This window comes from Poromitra crassiceps (assembly GCF_964638095.1).
Source record: "Poromitra crassiceps genome assembly, chromosome: 2".
Classification (NCBI taxonomy): Eukaryota; Metazoa; Chordata; class Actinopteri; order Beryciformes; family Melamphaidae; genus Poromitra; species Poromitra crassiceps.
The window spans coordinates 15,087,147-15,106,802 of record NC_139624.1 but is presented as its reverse complement, the minus strand read 5'-3'; the positions used below and the strand labels follow the sequence as shown (position 1 = coordinate 15,106,802).

The 19,656-nt window shown below is 44.7% G+C and overlaps 1 protein-coding gene across 1 annotated transcript in view; it reads right to left on the bottom strand.

The window, feature by feature from the left end:
* The window catches only part of LOC310798517 (histone-lysine N-methyltransferase 2C-like), a gene marked incomplete at its 5' end in the record, with an annotated part of 164,777 nt that overhangs the window by 137,708 nt on the left and 7,413 nt on the right, over positions 1–19,656 (bottom strand). The window contains 8 exons of the mRNA XM_083661052.1: positions 5,234–5,348; positions 6,852–7,023; positions 9,997–10,147; positions 10,844–10,953; positions 11,378–11,467; positions 15,742–15,764; positions 15,911–16,081; positions 18,048–18,606. Of these exons, the coding sequence (XP_083517178.1) occupies positions 5,234–5,348; positions 6,852–7,023; positions 9,997–10,147; positions 10,844–10,953; positions 11,378–11,467; positions 15,742–15,764; positions 15,911–16,081; positions 18,048–18,606 (1,391 nt within the window). The remainder of the gene's footprint in view (positions 1–5,233; positions 5,349–6,851; positions 7,024–9,996; positions 10,148–10,843; positions 10,954–11,377; positions 11,468–15,741; positions 15,765–15,910; positions 16,082–18,047; positions 18,607–19,656) is intronic.

Below are 19,656 nucleotides of genomic sequence, written 5' to 3'. Positions count from 1 at the left end.
AGGGGAGGAGCTTTATGATAGGATAGTATGTGCTAGACAGAGAGGGGAGGAGCTTTATGATAGGATAGTATTATGTGCTAGACAGAGAGGGGAGGAGCTTTATGATAGGATAGTATGTGCTAGACAGAGAGGGGAGGAGCTTTATGATAGGATAGTATTATGTGCTAGACAGAGAGGGGAGGAGCTTTATGATAGGATAGTATGTGCTAGACAGAGAGGGGAGGAGCTTTATGATAGGATAGTATGTGCTAGACAGAGAGGGGAGGAGCTTTATGATAGGATAGTATTATGTGCTAGACAGAGAGGGGAGGAGCTTTATGATAGGATAGTATGTGCTAGACAGCGACAGGAAGGCAGGGAAGGAGAGGGGAGGACATGCAGCAAATGACTGCAGGTGGGATTGGACCCTTGGTCGGCTGCGTGAAGGACTAAGCCTTAATGATATGCGTTCTACCAGGTGAGCCTCATTCAGTTTCTAGCTATAGTATAATATGTGTTCTACCAGGTGAGCCTCATTCAGTTTCTAGCTATAGTATGATATGCGTTCTACCAGGTGAGCCTCATTCAGTTTCTAGCTATAGTATAATATGTGTTCTACCAGGTGAGCCTCATTCAGTTTCTAGCTATAGTATGATATGCGTTCTACCAGGTGAGCCTCATTCAGTTTCTAGCTATAGTATGATATGTGTTCTACCAGGTGAGCCTCATTCAGTTTCTAGCTATAGTATGATATGTGTTCTACCAGGTGAGCCTCATTCAGTTTCTAGCTATAGTATGATATGTGTTCTACCAGGTGAGCCTCAGTCAGTTTCTAGCTATAGTATGATATGTGTTCTACCAGGTGAGCCTCATTCAGTTTCTAGCTATAGTATGATATGTGTTCTACCAGGTGAGCCTCATTCAGTTTCTAGCTATAGTATGATATGTGTTCTACCAGGTGAGCCTCATTCAGTTTCTAGCTATAGTATGATATGTGTTCTACCAGGTGAGCCTCATTCAGTTTCTAGCTATAGTATGATGTGTTCTACCAGGTGAGCCTCATTCAGTTTCTAGCTATAGTATGATATGTGTTCTACCAGGTGAGCCTCATTCAGTTTCTAGCTATAGTATGATATGCGTTCTACCAGGTGAGCCTCATTCAGTTTCTAGCTATAGTATGATATGTGTTCTACCAGGTGAGCCTCATTCAGTTTCTAGCTATAGTATGATATGTGTTCTACCAGGTGAGCCTCATTCAGTTTCTAGCTATAGTATGATATGTGTTCTACCAGGTGAGCCTCAGTCAGTTTCTAGCTATAGTATGATATGCGTTCTACCAGGTGAGCCTCATTCAGTTTCTAGCTATAGTATGATATGCGTTCTACCAGGTGAGCCTCATTCAGTTTCTAGCTATAGTATGATATGTGTTCTACCAGGTGAGCCTCATTCAGTTTCTAGCTATAGTATGATATGTGTTCTACCAGGTGAGCCTCATTCAGTTTCTAGCTATAGTATGATATGTGTTCTACCAGGTGAGCCTCATTCAGTTTCTAGCTGTAGTATGATATGTGTTCTACCAGGTGAGCCTCATTCAGTTTCTAGCTATAGTATGATATGTGTTCTACCAGGTGAGCCTCATTCAGTTTCTAGCTATAGTATGATATGCGTTATAGTATGCGCACAGACAAAGTGGAGATTTTCAACACTCCAGCAAGGGGAAACCTGCACGGAGTAGGCTATAAAAGCTCCAAATGTTTTCTGGTCAGGACTCTGTGTCTCTCATTTGTGTGCGATAGCCCATACGTCTGGCATAATTCACGCTTTAAGGCTGAAACATACTTCTGCGTCCGCCTCAACTTGGAGCCTTGCCAGCTGCAGCTGGTCCTGTATACTCGAACGTCAGCTTGACAAGTGGTCGCAGGGGAGTCCCCAGCAAAATCAGTCAATTGTGTGATTTCAGTAGGATTTCAATGACTAGCCCAAGGAGAGAATGTAGTGCATATACTTAATAGGGGTGTCCCGATACCGATACTGGTATCGGAGCCGATACTGGCCTATTTTGCTGTACTCGTACTCGCCCGATACTGACACGGCCGCGCGCCCGATACCACTTTACACCTACGGCATGCAACGTGACATTAACCTAGCAAGCCAGCGTCAGGCTCACACAGCTGTTAATGCATGCAGAGAAGCTTCACTATAGTCGTGTTTCCATTACCCTCATAAATGCGCAAAATCTAAATATCGCAATAGAAATTGGGTAATGGAAACACGTAAATTTCGAAAAACCTCCCAAATATCGCAAAACGTTTTTGCGCTCTCATGAGGTGGTTTTTCAGACGTGTCGATATAGCAGTTTATCGCAAAAGTGTAATGGAAACAGTTTTTTCGCATTAGCACGTCATGTGACCCATTCTGCTTTGGAAAAGCAGCGAAAAATGAGGAAGAAACGGTTCGATAAGCCGTGGCAAAACCTCCGCAGCAATGGAAAACTTTGAAGCAACGCTAGCAGAAAGACGAGTGTTATGCAAAATAAATATAAAATAGATAATGTTTAATGGCAGAAATCGGTCCATGGTGACAGGCTGCCTGTGTGCGCGCATTTGGCACAGCGCGAGGGGATGAAAAGCAAGCACACACCGGTGCGGTGCGTGCTCCTGACTGAAGTGAATACAGTGACTGTGAGTAATACATTACACACGTTTCAGGTGCAGTATTATAATTATAATAGCTACACAACATTGTGATTATTGACCAAATCAGCCTTTTCCCCCCTCCATCTCTAAATCGGACCAGTTGTAGGCTATTAGGCTATTAGGCTTTTTTCCTCTGCCTGTCGCGCTCACTGCATTCACCGCAGCCAGCAACATTTTGCGACTCATTTTATTTTGAATTGATAATCAGGCTCGTTTATATGTGTTGTAACTTCATGTTGTGATTTGCATTGACCATTGGTTGGATTTGAGCATGCAGGGGACAGGATATGGGGGCAGATCCACTGTGGCAGGCAGCTGCTGGTAGGCTAATGGGAATTGGGAATTGCGTTCAGGTGTGCGCTCCGTCAGACCAAACAAAACTTCAATGGAAACGCCTACAAGTCGCAATTGTACATTGTCGAAGTTGTAGAAATATCGCAATTATTTTGCGCAAAACTGTAATGGAAACACAGCTTATAACAGCCTGTTTGTTTGCATCTCTACCTGGAGCGCTTTGTGAGGAGAAATAAAAAGCAGGTCAGTAATCAGCTGAGTGAGCTACAGCCTGCACCACATCGCTCGCCTATTCACTGTCTGACTGTGTTAGCTCTGCAGTTAGCCGCGTAGCCTGCAACAAGCTAAAACACTTTCTGTTCAACTTACAGGTTAACATTAGTTGCTCTTCTAGCAGACAACACAGTGCTGTGGAACAAGCAAAGGCTTACCAGATCATTGTAATACATGCTACGTGTCCCGTAATCCATACTGCCTTAAAGTTTCACATTTTAAAAGTGGAACGTAACGTTAATGTCCGTGAATTTAGCAGCAATTGTCACAATGTCACTTCCGGTTGATTGGTTTTGCCTTCAGAATAAAAGCATGATAAAGTTTGTTTTTAACAATAAACATTAAAGTAGTAATCTAACTACGAGACCTAACATAATGAACATAAGAACACAAGGAACATATAGTTTAATGTTTGAATGAAAATAGAGCAGCAGAACAAATACAAAGGAGATGCACAGATATGTGGTTTAAATGGTTGATTCATAGCATACTTCTTTATTTAATATGAAACCTTATTTCCTTATTTAATGGGGAACTTTTGTTTCATAAGGCATCAAGAGAAGAGACTATCAAGTATAGGTGATACCCATTATGTGAAATTTGTGTGGTCTTGCGAAAACTAGGTACTTCTGCAGATAATATATACTAAAGAATCTTGAAAAGTTATCTTTTAATTAACCATAACGCGTATAACAAAAACACGTTGTCGACCCCTAATTAAATACTCGGTATCGGTATTCGGTATGGGCAAGTACCCAGATGTCAGTACTCGTACTCGGTCAGCAAAAAAGTGGTATCGGGACAACCCTACTTGATAATAGCTTTCACTCTCTCCTGTTATCTCCCCATCTACATTATATTATACACGCTCTGTTCACGTCAGCTGCATCGAGTCACATTTTTGAGGAGCTGCATGCAGCCCTCGGCGCATCCGGCGAGGGCTTTGACGCAGAAGTATGTTTTCCATTTTAGGCTGTTGGTATTAGAGTATGAATTTAATTTTCACGGTGAGAACATGCACTCGCGTCTCGCGGTCAATGTGAGAGTTGGCAGACCTGTCAAGTTGTTTTCATCACTTTTGTGGATGTCGCACAGCTATTCAATGCATGTAAACACCAGATCGTATTAAATCACATCCCAGGCAAACCCAAAATCTTCAAACCGATTGATTTCAATCAGATTGAGGAAAAAGAGTGCATGTAAACGCAGCTGCTGACATTATATGGATGACGCGTGCGTCTCCACTTCCTACCGCTATGCCAAAATTAAGCCAAAAGATCTGGTTTCAGCGAGCTGCCATCTTGCTTGTGTAATGTCATTTGGAGGCAGTGTGGGTGCAGTAGGCCACACCCCCCCCAGCCGTGCCGCCATCTCTGATGGAGGAGCTTTAAGAGCAGCTGTCACAGCTGTCAATCAGCCCTACAGTATATATCATAACAATAACGACTTAAAAACCACCTCATGGGGGAAAAGAGCACTCGAAAATACATCAGCGTGATAAGAAGTACCTAAAATGACAGAAACCATCTTTGGGAAAAATGTATTTGTCGTGTACTTTAGATTTTTTAGTTTGGCTCATGTCCCATCCGCTACCATGGAGGGGGCGGGACTTAAGACCGAAAGAGAGCCAAAGTGACCGCCTACATCCTGCTTCAGCTACCAACCAGCCCTGGAAGAAGATATGAATGCTGGTGCAGTGAAACACTATACCTTTTTTTGATCCCGTTTGAAATGTGCCATGAAGTCCACATGCACATTTTGTCAATTTAAGTCGTCACTTACGACATCACTTACACTTAGTGTGTAGTCTTTCTGATTTATAACTTATAGTGCCACAGTTTAACCACAAAGTTATCTTTTAAATTGACAAACGGCATAATGCTTACCTCATGGCACAATTCAAATGCAATCAAATAAAGTACTGTCTCTTGCCATTCACCACCATAGGGCCCAACCGGAAGGGGAGGGACTTTGGCTCTGTGCGGTCTCACCTTACAGCTCCAGCCCGTGCTGGGTGTGTGTTGCAGAGGTGGTGTGAGGCAGTGTGTGTGGTATGCTTTATCACAGCGCTCACACACCAACAGCATGCTGTCCTCCCCGCGCAACCTGACACACACACACACACACACACACACACACACACACACACAGGGAGAGAGGGCACAGGTTAGTACCTTGACCTTTGACCACCAAAATGTAATCAGTTCATCCTTGAGTCCAAGTGGACGTTTCAGGCAAATTAGACGAAATTCCGTCAAGGCATTCCTGAGATACTGCATCACGCTAACGAGCATGAAACGAGAGGTTGTGATGTCACAGTAATCTTGAACTTTGACCACCAAAATCGAATCAGTTCATCCTTGAGGCCAAATAGACGTTTGAGGCAAATTGGAAGAAATTCCATCAAGGCGTTCTTGAGATATTGCATTAAAAATCTTGAAAAAGGCGTTTGTGAGGTCACAGTGACCTTAACCTTTGTCCACCAAAATCTAATTACGGTAGTTCATCCTTCAGTCCAAGTCGACATTTGAGCCAAATTGGAAGAAATTCCGTCAAGGCTTTCCTGAGATATCGCGTTGGTCGTGAGGTCACAGTGACCTTGAAGTTTGACCACCAAAATCTAATCAGTTCATCCTTGAGGCAAATAAGAAGAAATTCCATCAAGGCATCCTGAGATATCACGTTAATGAGCTTGAAAATTGGGTTCGAGAGGCGACAGTGACCTTGACCTTTGATCACCAAAATCTAATCAGTTCATCCATGCATCCAAGTCGATGTTTGAGTTAAATTGGAAGAAATTCCGTCAAGCTGTTCCTGAGATATCGCGTTAACAAACTTGGGAATGGCGTTCGTGAGGTCACAGTGACCTTGAACTTTGACCTTTGACCACCAAAATCTAATCAGTTTATCCTTGAGTCCAAGTCGACGTTTGAGGCAAATTAGATGAAATTCCATCAAGGCGTTCATCGGACGGACGGACGTACAGACGTACGGACAACCCGAATTCATAATGCCTCCGGGCCTAGCTATCGCCGGCGGAGGCATACAAAAATTGCATTAAGACATTAAAGCCACATTCAGCGATGTTTTTGTGTTAAAATAAGTGTTAAATGGCTCTATATTCTGACAGCAACCACTGAAATAGTGTGTTTGGTCAGTGACTTGGAACTTCAAACCGCCCGCTGTACTCTATCTCTCTCCTGTAGCCCTGCATGCAGGGTGGACGTATCTCTGCAACCGTATCTCGTAGAGACTTGGATAGTCGGAGGTCGATGCCAATTTTTATCCAATCAGAGAAATGTTGACATTTTCTGGGAAACAGGAGATCAGATCATGATGCCTTTAAAGGACTACATGTATTTTTTCACCTCGAATCCAACGCCGCCACCCCTGAGTCTCTACAGGAGACAGATAAGAGTACAGTGGGGGGTTGGGAGTTCCAAGTTACTGACCAAACACTCTATTTCAGTGATTGCTGTCAGAATATAGAGCCATTTAACACTCATTGTAACACAAAAACATAGCTGAATGCAGCTTTAAGGGTACTGGTATTGATCGTACTTTTTTAAAACAATACCCAGGCCTAGTGTGCATGCGTGCGTGCGTTACCTGCAGCTCTGACACACTCTGCACTGAGGACACTGCCACCCGGCCCGGCACAGGGGGGAGGGGTCCAGGGGGGGGTCAAGGCAGCTGCCATGGTAATGGTTCCCACAGCAACAACACATCAACTGACCGCTGACGTTACCAGCAGCCGAACACGACACACACACAGAGGACACTGCAGAGACAGAGAGAGAGAAAGAAAGGTTTAGAGTCAAAATCCTGGTGTGTGTGTGTGTGTGTGTGTGTGTGTGTGTGTGTGTGTGTGTTAGGGCAGGGCGATAAAACGATCTCGATAATTTTCACGAAAAAAACGGCCCCGATAACGATGATAAATTTATGAGCTGTAATTTCGATAAAATATTTTCAGTGTTGCGTTCAAAACCCCTCAGAAAGATGACCGCAGCTTAGCACAGCAATGCTTATTGTGAATAATGTGTCGTTTTTGGGGGGTATTTGAAGGCAACACTGAGTGGAACCAATGGCATCAATGGAAAATAAACCATGTGATGCATGCGTTTGCGGAAGAATCCCTTTCTCTGCCCAGAGCCTCGCAGTCGGCTGGCTGAGTGGCTCAGAGCCTGGCCCGGCAAAACAACAGTAACATAAACAGATGGAATTAAAATATGTCAGGCCGTTGATTTGTACACGGGAGATAAAGCTGCAGCAGACAGTAGTTCTGGTTATGGGTAGCGGTAGCTGGCTGTCATGAATGGTATCAAATTAGCATCTACATCGCGTTAGCTAACGCTAACGTTAGCTTACGCGCTAACATTAATATCTTCATACTTGACAATCTTGCTAACATTATGCTATCTGTTAGATCAGCGTTTGTCAACTGGTGGGTCGCGACCCAAAGGTGGATCGCGGGGCCGTTTTGATTGGGTCGCGGACATTGGCCCAAAGAAAGAAAAAAAAAAAAAAAAAAAAAAAATTTTAATTTGAGTTAAATTCAGATTATTGAAACTGGATTAGCCTGACCAGTTTTACTTGTTTAACAAGCTGAAGCATATGCTCTGCCTGTAATTCAAGAGAAGTCTGCCTTTTCATTTCATATTTAATTTTAGTTCAATTCAGATGATTGAAACTGGATTAGCATGGCCCCAGTTTAATTAAAAGTTATGACCAGTTTAACTAAAAAGCATATAGCCTGCCTGTGATTCAAGAAAAGTCTGCCTTTTTATTTCATATTAGTTAAATTCAGACTATTGAAACTGGATTAGCATGACCAGGTTTTATTATTATTATTATTATTATTATTAACTTGTTTAAAAACATATAGGCATGTAATTCAAGATAAGTCTGCCTTTTATTTCATATTTTATACAGTTCAAATAAGACTTTCTGAGCATGACCAGTTTGACTTGCCTGTAATTCAAGTCTGCCTTATTTCAATTGGTTTTTAGCCCTAGTTGCACTTCTGTTGCACTTTTTTGTTCATTTGAGGTTTATAACAGTGCATGAAGGCATTGTGTATTAAATTAATGCGCTATTTTTTGTGCAATAAATTTGAGTGGTTTAAAAAAAAATCTGAAATTTGGGTCGCGACTTCATGACAAGGAAAATAGTGGGTCCTGAGGCTACACCAGTTGAGAACCACTGTGTTAGATAGACCATCTATAGCAGCTATCCGAATAACATTACACATCTATGGTTTAAACAGTCTTTGCTTCCTTTATCAAACCAACAGCAGCTAACTATAGCTGCATAATCAACACCTAGCCTTGGACCAAGACGTTCATTGCATTAAAACAACATAATATAGTATGGACAAACAGATGACTAAAGAAAGGGTTATCATTTAATGACAACAATAGCCAATGAGCTGCATTGAGCCTCTCTCATGAGAATACTTTGAATTGAATTCAACTTAATTGTAACCGGTCAGAGATTAATAGAGTCGTATCGAATACATTCTATATCGCTCTGCATTGAATTTTAATTGTGCCCCTAAAATTCTTCATGTGCTTTTTATGTGCAATTAGTATTATTGATAAATTTATATCGTGATAAATATCGACATCGATCGATATAAGAAAACATATCGTGATAAAAAAAATTGCCATATCGCCCAGGCCTAGTGTGTGCGTCTGTGTGTAAATGCATGCGCGCGCCTACGTGTACTCTAGTAATACTGTAGGTGCGGTGATAGGAAGGAAGGATCACTGTATATGCACTGAAACGACAATATAATATATTATATGCTATAATAATATATGCTTTGAGCTGCGACCTGGAAACAAGGAATATGGGGTGTAATGTGTAATGTGTGCATTTACGTCCTGTAAATAGCTTATTTTCTGACACGCAGCGGCGCATATCCTTATTATATCATAGAGACAATGAGAAAATAAACTATCTATTTTGGTGCAACGTGCTCAGTCTGCTGTCCGTCACATTAGAGATAGCAGCTCCTCAGTTTATAATCCATATGATGTTATTACAGCTCAAATAAATACGGGCGGCCATCGAATTCAAAAGCATCGTCCATAATCTCTAAATGAGATAAATATCAGCGGTGTTTAGCATGCTAGGGTACAGATCGACTGCTCTGAGCGCTCAAGTCGCCCTGCCGTGCTTTCGTTGCGAGACACATTTGAAGTCATATTGGGCTTTGGGGTAGCTACCAGATCCCAGCACAGAGTCTGGCTGCTATGTTGTTATTTGTTGTTTCTTTTGATGAAATGTTTTACTCTGTCGTGTTTCCACCTCCGGAGTCTACCTGCTTCTGCTAACGGCACGTTGTGTTTTCAGCCTGAACGGCATCTTATCAGATTACTCGGTTAATCGTTGGAATAATCGGCAGAATACTCGATTACTAAAATAATTGATAGCTGCAGCCCTAGAGCTAAGCTCACTAGCAGGAGGGGAGCAACGCACTTTCTAATGCACACACATTCTAGTTTTACTATCGGGAAGACGGTAAATAGGAGAATCTCCCAAAATGTTGGCGTATCCCTTTAACTTTTATACTTATACAATGTTGTTGAGAATAGCTAAGTAAATAAATAAGTAAATAAGTAAATAAACAATGCTAGATGATTAATAGAAGGCTTCAATCAGTGATCGCTATCAGTAATCTCTGTATCAGCAGATAGTGCTTCCAGCGATTGGTGATCGGCCCAAAAAAATCCTCTGTGTGTGTGTGTACCTGTGTGTGTGTGTCTGGTGCAGAGTGTGTGTCTCTGGCTCCAGTCCTGGTACGTTCCAGCGGCGGTGGCACAGGGGAAGTGGTAGCTCCACCCACAGTCCGTCTCCCGGCAACGCAGTGATGCCCCCAGACGACCACAGAACACACACACCTGAGAGGGCGACAGGGGGCGGGGCTTAGACTGATGCCAGCTTCAGCTCACATGGCAGGGGGCGGGGCTTAGACTGATGCCAGCTTCAGCTCACATGGCAGGGTTCCCACAAATGCTCATGGATGAAATTTCAAAACTTTTACATGACTTTTCAAGGATCCATAATATAATTTAATAATGTGAGGCGGTGACTCTGAATCACTAGCAGAAATTATTATTACACTGGACAAATAGAGCTGAACAGTCACGTGACATCTCTTGCCCCGGAAGTGAGTTTCGCATTTATTTTCTCCATAGACATTTTGAAAAATCCTTATTAATCCGTATTAAGGCTGGAACCAAGCCAACTCGTGACCTACGGATTAGATCGCTTTGAGTCACTGCATCACATTACATGGAAGCTATTGAAATAAAACAGGAATTCCAAATGAAAATGTTAATATATTTTTTATATTAATTATCAAACGGACACATAGAGCTATGTTACGTCAACGGCTATAATACATTGTCTTGTTTTGTTACATTATGTGGAAGGTCATCCACTGAAGATTACTGTAACAATTAACGTCATACACACAACAAAATTCGATATTCCAAAACTTTCCAGGCCTGGAAAATGAGATTTTGAAATTCCATGACTTTTCCAGGTTTTCCATGACTGTGGGAAGACTTGAGGCGTCACACTAACAAACTGACCTGTGAGCTTCCTGAGTCGATGGCTTTGTCCACGTACAGCAGAGACTGGCCCTCGCCCTGACACACCCCCTCTGACCACGCTGCACACTGCAGGTGGGCACAGCACTGACCTACACACACACACACGCACGCACGCACGCGCGCGCACGCACACACACACACACACACACACACACACACACACACACACACACACACGCGCGCACACACACACAGACGCGCGCACACACACACACACACACACACACACACACACACACACACACACACGCGCACACACAGTGAGTAAGAAACACCTGCTGAATGGACAGACTGACTTTGAATGATTTTAACTAATAATAATGTAGAAAAACAAAGATTTTAAATTCGGGACAGCTTCGATTTATTTTGGGACGGTTCCAGGACGATGGTGAAAAAAGTTAGTGTCGAGCCCTGGAGGGAGGGAGGGAGGGAGGGAGGGAGAGAGAGAGGGAGAGAGAGAGGAAGGGAGGGAGGGAAGGAAGGATGGAAAGAAAGAAAGAAAGAAGCTTGTACCTGTTGGGTCGAACAGTGATTGGACGGTGATGTCATGTGGAAGGCCGATGGCTCCCAGCTGCTCCACGAACTCTGAGGATGACCGCTCCTCTGTAAGATCAATAACCTGATTACTGACTGGCCCATATGCCCTGCTCCTACACTTTGTGTATGTTTCTAATGTTCATGTCCCAACGCTATGAAATTAGGCCCAGGTGTCTTTTTGTTTGTTTGTTTTTACAAAAGTGTGACACTCTTCCTGATAGGGACATTTCCTGTCCACCTGTCCACATCCGTGAGTCTCTACGTGAGTTACGGTTGCGGAGATACGTCCGCCCTGCATGCAGGACTACAGGAGAGAGATAGAGGACAGGAGATACGTCCGCCCTGCATGCAGGACTACAGGAGAGAGATAGAGGACAGGAGATACATCCGCCCTGCATGCAGGACTACAGGAGAGAGATAGAGGACAGGAGATACGTCCGCCCTGCATGCAGGACTACAGGAGAGAGATAGAGGACAGGAGATACGTCCGCCCTGCATGCAGGACTACAGGAGAGAGATAGAGGACAGGAGATACGTCCACCCTGCATGCAGGACTACAGGAGAGAGATAGAGGACAGGAGATACGTCCGCCCTGCATGCAGGACTACAGGAGAGAGATAGAGGACAGGAGATACGTCCGCCCTGCATGCAGGACTACAGGAGAGAGATAGAGGACAGGAGATACGTCCGCCCTGCATGCAGGACTACAGGAGAGAGATAGAGGACAGGAGATACGTCCGCCCTGCATGCAGGACTACAGGAGAGAGATAGAGGACAGGAGATACGTCCGCCCTGCATGCAGGACTACAGGAGAGAGATAGAGGACAGGAGATACGTCCGCCCTGCATGCAGGACTACAGGAGAGAGATAGAGGACAGGAGATACGTCCGCCCTGCATGCAGGACTACAGGAGAGAGATAGAGGACAGGAGATACGTCCGCCCTGCATGCAGGACTACAGGAGAGAGATAGAGGACAGGAGATACGTCCGCCCTGCATGCAGGACTACAGGAGAGAGATAGAGGACAGCGGGGGGGGTGGGGGTTTCAAGTCACTGACCAAACACTCTATGCTGTCAGAATATAGAGCCATTTAACACTTATTTTAACACAAAAACTTCGCTGAATGCAGCTTTAAATCTGAAACTGCACAAAAGCGAAAAATGTTTGACTGCCAAATATATGCCAGGCTCTGATAATCCACCCCCCCAAAAAAAAACATTTTGCATTTATAGGATGGAAAATAATTCACGTTTTGTGCTTTTTACACTATAAAAAAACAGTGCCATGGTGTAAATAAACATTCCATAGTGTACAACTTCTGTATTTACAAGGCACAAGGGTAATTAATGACTCGTGTTTAAACTGGCGTTAATGGAGGACAGCTTTAAAACCACCTAAAAATCTAAATAACAGCATGTAAAATGGTGAAACTGAAGTGTTTCCAGTAGGGATGTTCATCAATTATCGAAAATCGATAATCGATCGTTAAGGATTGGAATCGATCCTGTGGCATTTGGATCGATTTTTTAATTATTAAAAAAAAAAAAAAAAAAAAAAAAAAAAAAAAAATTTGGACTAGGTTTGGGTGGAATTCGTTCCTCCTCGCCCACTCCATTGCACAGCCGACTAACGTGAGGTGGAGCTTCATATAGTCTCTAGTTTTCTGGCTGGGCACGGGCCTTTGTGCCAACAAAACTGTTTTAAACATGAGAAATTCACACCGGCATGCGCCGGGGACAGCAGTGTTGGAGAGGAGACACATTGAAATAAAGAGTTCATTGAGGAGAACACGTTGTCTTTCGTATTTTCTGCCATAGGCATTCATTTTGTTAAAAAAAAAAAAAAAAAAAAAAAAAAAAAAAATGAAAATATTGAAAATTTTCTAAGTATTAATAAAATCGATAATCGATAATTGATCGTTAATTCTCACCGATTATCGATTTTGGAAAATTTTCAAAATGAACATCCCTAGTTTCCAGGAACACCAGTCCCGGCTGCACACACACCAGGGCTGCCCCCAACTAAACATTTTCTAGTAGACTAGATAGTATGACTAGTAGTCATGAGTCAACTAGTCGTGGCACATTTATTATATTAATTTAATTATTTAGATATATATTCTTGGACCATCAGGAAATGGTTTGAGTTCCAGGGCTGAGAAAGAATGTTATAAGTAACATTGTTAACACTGTGCTACATTACAGAGAAAGACTAAACTACAACGAGCCTTTAACCCATTGATACCTGATGCAGCATTTGTGTGTGTATCCCTTTAAGACTGCGAACCGCGTATACGCGGTTCGCGGTCTTAAAGGGATACACACACAAATTAGGGATATACACGCAAACGCTGCATCAGGTATCAATGGGTTAAAGAAACATGTTACAAACAGCAGCTGCCTGTTAACGATGCTAACAGCAGAAGCGTTAATGACTCTGATGCAGTTTATAAACATACAGTGAACTCCTGATCATATCCAGACCTTACTCGATAGGGATGGCCATTTTAACCAATTTAAATACTCGAGTACTCTCCTTCTATGATGAACGAGTAATCGGGTACTCGCTGGGGGGGGGGGTGTTGGGGGTCCGTGTGGAAACACACGCTTTACCCAAGTTTGGCTATGTTATTGTTAAGCAGTTCATTTCGAATATCTATTACTATGGTAATGACGGAGCAGGGGTAATCTGCTGTGTGTGGGGCTGTTCACACATAACGTTTGCATTTTTGCATTTAAAAAGCGCTACCTGTAGCACTTTTAGTGAGGAGAGGGAGTTTTAGGTGACGTTAGCTGCAGCTGTTGTCCCTACCTCAGATCTCCGGTGGTTGGATGGCAGCATTGGTTAGCGCTTCGTTCAAGCAGACATGTGAAACAAGCGAAGAAGGCTCATTTCCAATAGGCCTACATGTCCGGTATAATCCATTCTGCTTTATGATCACTGTTACAGTAACGTAAATCCACGGATTACAAGGTCCGGTGTTCTGCCAAAAAGTGAAAACTGACCAGTGACCATAACGTTAGCTGCAGCTAAATAGTGATCACCATGAAGCAATAAAGTGATTCGTTCTGCACATTTCCTGTGGCTAACGTTATGGGACAACAATTTCTAAAGGGGTGGGGGGTGGGGCGAGTACCCGAACAGCCGACGTTATGAACGAGTACTCGAGTACCCGAGTACTCCCTCCCGCCCATCCCTATTACTCGAATGGGCTTCATGTTTAGCACCGATTCTCCATTGTGGGCGCGCTCCCATGAGAGCGGATCATATCTCCAGCCCCAGAGTGCAAGATCCACATCACTGGCAGAGCGACTCTAGTTTAGCAGGTCATCCGGTGCCTATATATATATAAATCATAATAATAATAAGACATGATTTCTGCATACAATGTGCTTGGGGCAGTCCCCGTTCTAATCACTTTTTAACCACAAGGTGCAGCTCCTGAATGGAGATTGTCATCGTCCCCCCTCGTGCGGCTAACTGACCAATGACAACAAGGTCATCTGAGACTCTTCTCATTGACTAATGTAGTGTTTCTCAAAGTGTGGGGCATTTCCCCCTGTGGGGCGCAGGGGGAAATGCACAAATGCAGCACGGAACCAATGTTTTCACCATTTTGACGTCGGACTTCTTTCCCGGCGAGCAATAAATGAACCCCGCTTCTGTAGTGACTTCGCATTCATTCCATGGATGGTTCATTCATATTGCCAAATATTTGAACTTGTTTTGTTTAGTTTTGCACAGGTTGCACTTTATGGTTATTATTTTGAAAATATGTGCCGTGCAAAACAGGTTCATTGCAGTCACTAATACAGTGATAAGACTTAATGCAAATTTTTCTTGCCAAATATTTGTTTTTTTTGCACAGATAGAACTTTATTGATATCGTTATAACAAAGTGAGTGATTGCACATTTCATTTGATTTTTATCTGATGGAGCAAACTGGTTAACTTTGTTCGCTCTAGCAAAGTGATCGCAATTGCAATTTCTGTTTGATTTTAATTTATTATTTAAAAAAGCACAGATGTAGCAGTCACAAAATTTTGTATAAAGTTGAAATGGAAGTTGTTTTTTATTCGGACAACATTACTGAAAGAAAATAGAAAGGAATGGTCATGATCTTGATGTTATTTCAATGAAAGTTAAACTTGGACCATTTTGTTACAATTTTGTTGGGGCGGTGGGGCATGAACATTTTTCCTCCTCCAAAGTGGGGCATGACAGAAAAGGTTTGAGAACCACTGGACTAACGGTAGGTTGACTATTAGGGTGCAGCCTCAGCACACACACACACACACCTGTAACAATAAGTCTGTATCAGTGTAAAGTACTCACCACCACACTGTTCTGGGCTGCTGCACCTACGCGCGCGCACACACACACACACACGATTGTTATATTAATTGATTGACTGATTGATAGCTGAAGTACCCTTAGTTATTCTCTTATTTCAATTCATTCACATTACAAAACAATAATAACGACAAGGTGATGAGTGATGTCATACGTGGGCGTGGCCTGTGTGAGGTCGTGGAGGTCGTTGTGTCGGTCGGGCGAGGCGCGGCTCTGCAGGACGTGCAGCGGGATGTAACCCGGCGTGGGCCCAAACACGACCACTACACCCTGACCCAGGGGAGGGGCCACGTCGTCACGGTAACAGAAGGCACACTGCTTCAGACTGGAGGAGAGAGGGGGAGACAGAGAGCTTAGTACAAAGTCAAATATCAGTAATACTAGAGATGCAAATTTTCGGAAATTTCTTTTCAGCGATTGTCAGTCACGTTAATGCCCAATTCAAATCAATGAATCACTATGTAAAAAACAGTTATTCGACTACGGTGGGTTGTTTTGGAACATCAACGCTATAAAGAAAACGCCTCTGATTTGCGGTGATGAATGGGTCTATCCAGAAAGAGTTCAGGGCGTTTCAGCAGGCTACTGTCTCTGTCCAGAAGGAGTTCAGGGCGTTTCAGCAGGCTACTGTCTCTGTCCAGAAAGAGTTCAGGGCGTTTTTAGCAGGCTACTGTCTCTGTCCAGAAGGAGTTCAGGGCGTTTCAGCAGGCTACTGTCTCTATCCAGAAGGAGTTCAGGGCGTTTCAGCAGGCTACTGTCTCTGTCCAGAAAGAGTTCAGGGCGTTTCAGCAGGCTACTGTCTCTGTCCAGAAGGAGTTCAGGGCGTTTCAGCAGGCTACTGTCTCTATCCAGAAGGAGTTCAGGGCGTTTCAGCAGGCTACTGTCTCTGTCCAGAAGGAGTTCAGGGCGTTTCAGCAGGCTACTGTCTCTGTCCAGAAGGAGTTCAGGGCGTTTCAGCAGGCTACTGTCTCTATCCAGAAGGAGTTCAGGGCGTTTCAGCAGGCTACTGTCTCTGTCCAGAAAGAGTTCAGGGCGTTTTTAGCAGGCTACTGTCTCTGTCCAGAAGGAGTTCAGGGCGTTTCAGCAGGCTACTGTCTCTATCCAGAAGGAGTTCAGGGCGTTTCAGCAGGCTACTGTCTCTGTCCAGAAGGAGTTCAGGGCGTTTCAGCAGGCTACTGTCTCTATCCAGAAGGAGTTCAGGGCGTTTCAGCAGGCTACTGTCTCTGTCCAGAAGGAGTTCAGGGCGTTTCAGCAGGCTACTGTCTCTGTCCAGAAGGAGTTCAGGGCGTTTCAGCAGGCTACTGTCTCTATCCAGAAGGAGTTCAGGGCGTTTCAGCAGGCTACTGTCTCTATCCAGAAGGAGTTCAGGGCGTTTCAGCAGGCTACTGTCTCTGTCCAGAAGGAGTTCAGGGCGTTTTTAGCAGGCCGATGTTTTCAGGTTACCCTCACATTGCCGTAAAGTGGTATCGGGCCCGGTCGTGTCAGTAAAGTGGTATCGGGCCCGGTCGTGTCAGTATCGGATCAGTATGAGTAAAGTAAATGAGCACAGTGTCGGACCCGACACCGATAGCATCCCTATGTTATTGACAACGCTTTTTGGATGAATGTTTTATGGTCACTCACGATTCAGTAGGTCACGGGTTGGCTTGGTTCCAGCCTTAAAACTCGTCATATAAGGATTTCTCTAAATGTCTATGGAGAAAATGAATGGGGAACTTACTCCCGGGGCAATGATGTGACGAAAAGTCATGTGACTGTTGAGCTCTATTCAGTGTTCCTCTCTCCCTATAACATCCAAATGGTTGAATATTCGGTCGACGAGTAAACCATAAAAAACCCACAAATATCACCCAGGGTCATAAGACCCATTCCCTCTCCCTCTGTCTCTGGGGCCATTTACACCTGGCGCTAACATGCGTTTTCTGTGATCAGATTGCAATCAGATTGTGTTTTATCACTTGAAATGCCAGGTGTAAACACCCCCAAAACGCATTGAAGAAGGATTGCAATCTGATCGGCCAAACCACCTCCGGAGGTGGTCAGGGATGCATTGTGTACACATTGAACACAAGTGTAAATGCAATGTGTCCTCTCAATCTGGATACACCAACTTTATGCGGATTGAGAGGACAACCATTTCTGCAATCTGATTGCAATCAGATTGCAGAAAATGCATGTTAACGCCAGGTGTAAATGGAATCAGGCTGAAGTGATCAAATACAATCTGATTGCAATCTGATGGCAGAAACCACATGTTAACGCCAGGTGTAAATGGCCTCTCTGTCTCTCACCGTTTGGTGGTGTGTCCCAGGCTGGGTGCGGGCGAGCCTCCGGAGTCCTCAGACAGCGAGCGCTGGAACAGAGGGGACAGAGAGCCTTCGTCTTCCCCGGGACAGCAGCCCAGACTGGGACTGGGGCTGACTCCGCCCCCTGTAGGCTCCATAGGCAAGGGGCTGACTCCGCCCCCTGTGGTCTCGGCAGGCACGGGGGCGGGGCTAGGCCCGCGGGTTGCTTCCCCGGGATCAGGAGGCCGGGGTCCGGGGCTGGAGGCCGGGGGTGAAGGGGCGGGGCTAACTCTGTCTTCTTCCCCAGGATTGGAAGCGGTTCTGGGGTCGGCAGTCGGCTGAGCGTCCCCAGGGAGCGGGCTAGGAGCCGGGCTGGTTCTGTTTGGTTCCTCAGTGCTGGCAGCTGGCTCGGGGCTGGGGACGGGGGGCAGGGGAGTAGTGTGGGTGGGACCGGGGTCTGGGTCCGGGTCCGGGTCAGGGTCTGGGTCTGGTTTTGGGTTGGATTTTCTTCTGGAAGCTGACCGACGTCGGCCCACCGCCTTCACCGTCTTCACCTCCTTCAGCTCTGTAGGGAGGGAGAGAGAGGGGGAGAGAGAGAGGAGATGGACAGACAAATAAACTAAAGAATAAACTAAAGCTCAAGTTATAGTTTGCAGATCCGCAAGTCCACCAGGGTGCGCATTAACGTAAATGTCGTCATCAGAGAACAGGCTCTGTGCATACCTCCCATTTTTTGTGACCGCACGCCGCATGGACACGTGCGCCCGGTCTGGAAAACCAAAACAGATGCTGAATTTGAAGAGGTGTTTTGCACCGCAGTGAAGTTAGTTTTAGGTTGGACTATTCAGACATTCACTGTGAATGCCTGTCGGATATCCAACCTAAAACTAGCTTTGTTTTCGCTGTTCTCAAACTGGTTAGTTTTGCTATATTCTTCATTGCAGTGGCCGATTACCCGCTGCACATTTAAACTACACTAGTTCTGCTCAAGCACACATCGCTCTCTCCTTCTTTTAGAAACTTTCTCATGCCCCAGTGGCTTACCTGCTTGTGAGATCTGTTTGCATCTCTCTCTCCCCCTCTCCTCCCTCTCTCCTCCCCCTCTCCTAGCTCTCTCCTCCCCCTCTCCTCCCTCTCTCCTCCCCCTCTCCTAGCTCTCTCCTCCCCCTCTCCTCCCTCTCCTCCCCCTCTCCTCCCCCTCTCCTAGCTCTCTCACTCAGTTGTACAGTTGCGGGTACTTCTGGAACGATGTTTGAGTTTTCGAGTCACAAAATTGTCCCTCGTTGGGTTTCCCCGCGATGTCTCGCCCACTTTATTAACGTTAAAATTGTGACCGCCGTGGTCACATGGGCCTAGGGCTGTACGATTTTGCCTAAAAATAAAATCTCAGATTTTTTATCTGAAAATTCGATTTTCTTTTTATACTATTATACTTCTCTAACCGGGCCGGAGCGGGGACGCTAGCGTAGCGCTCGTCATTATTGCTACCGGCATACCAGGCGGGTGGAGTCAGCACTTAAAAACGGGCTATGCCACAGCGGTGCATATTGATATGCAAAGTATCATATGATGTCAGCTGGTGACTTCTATTGACCTTCTGAGCAGCCAACAGCTC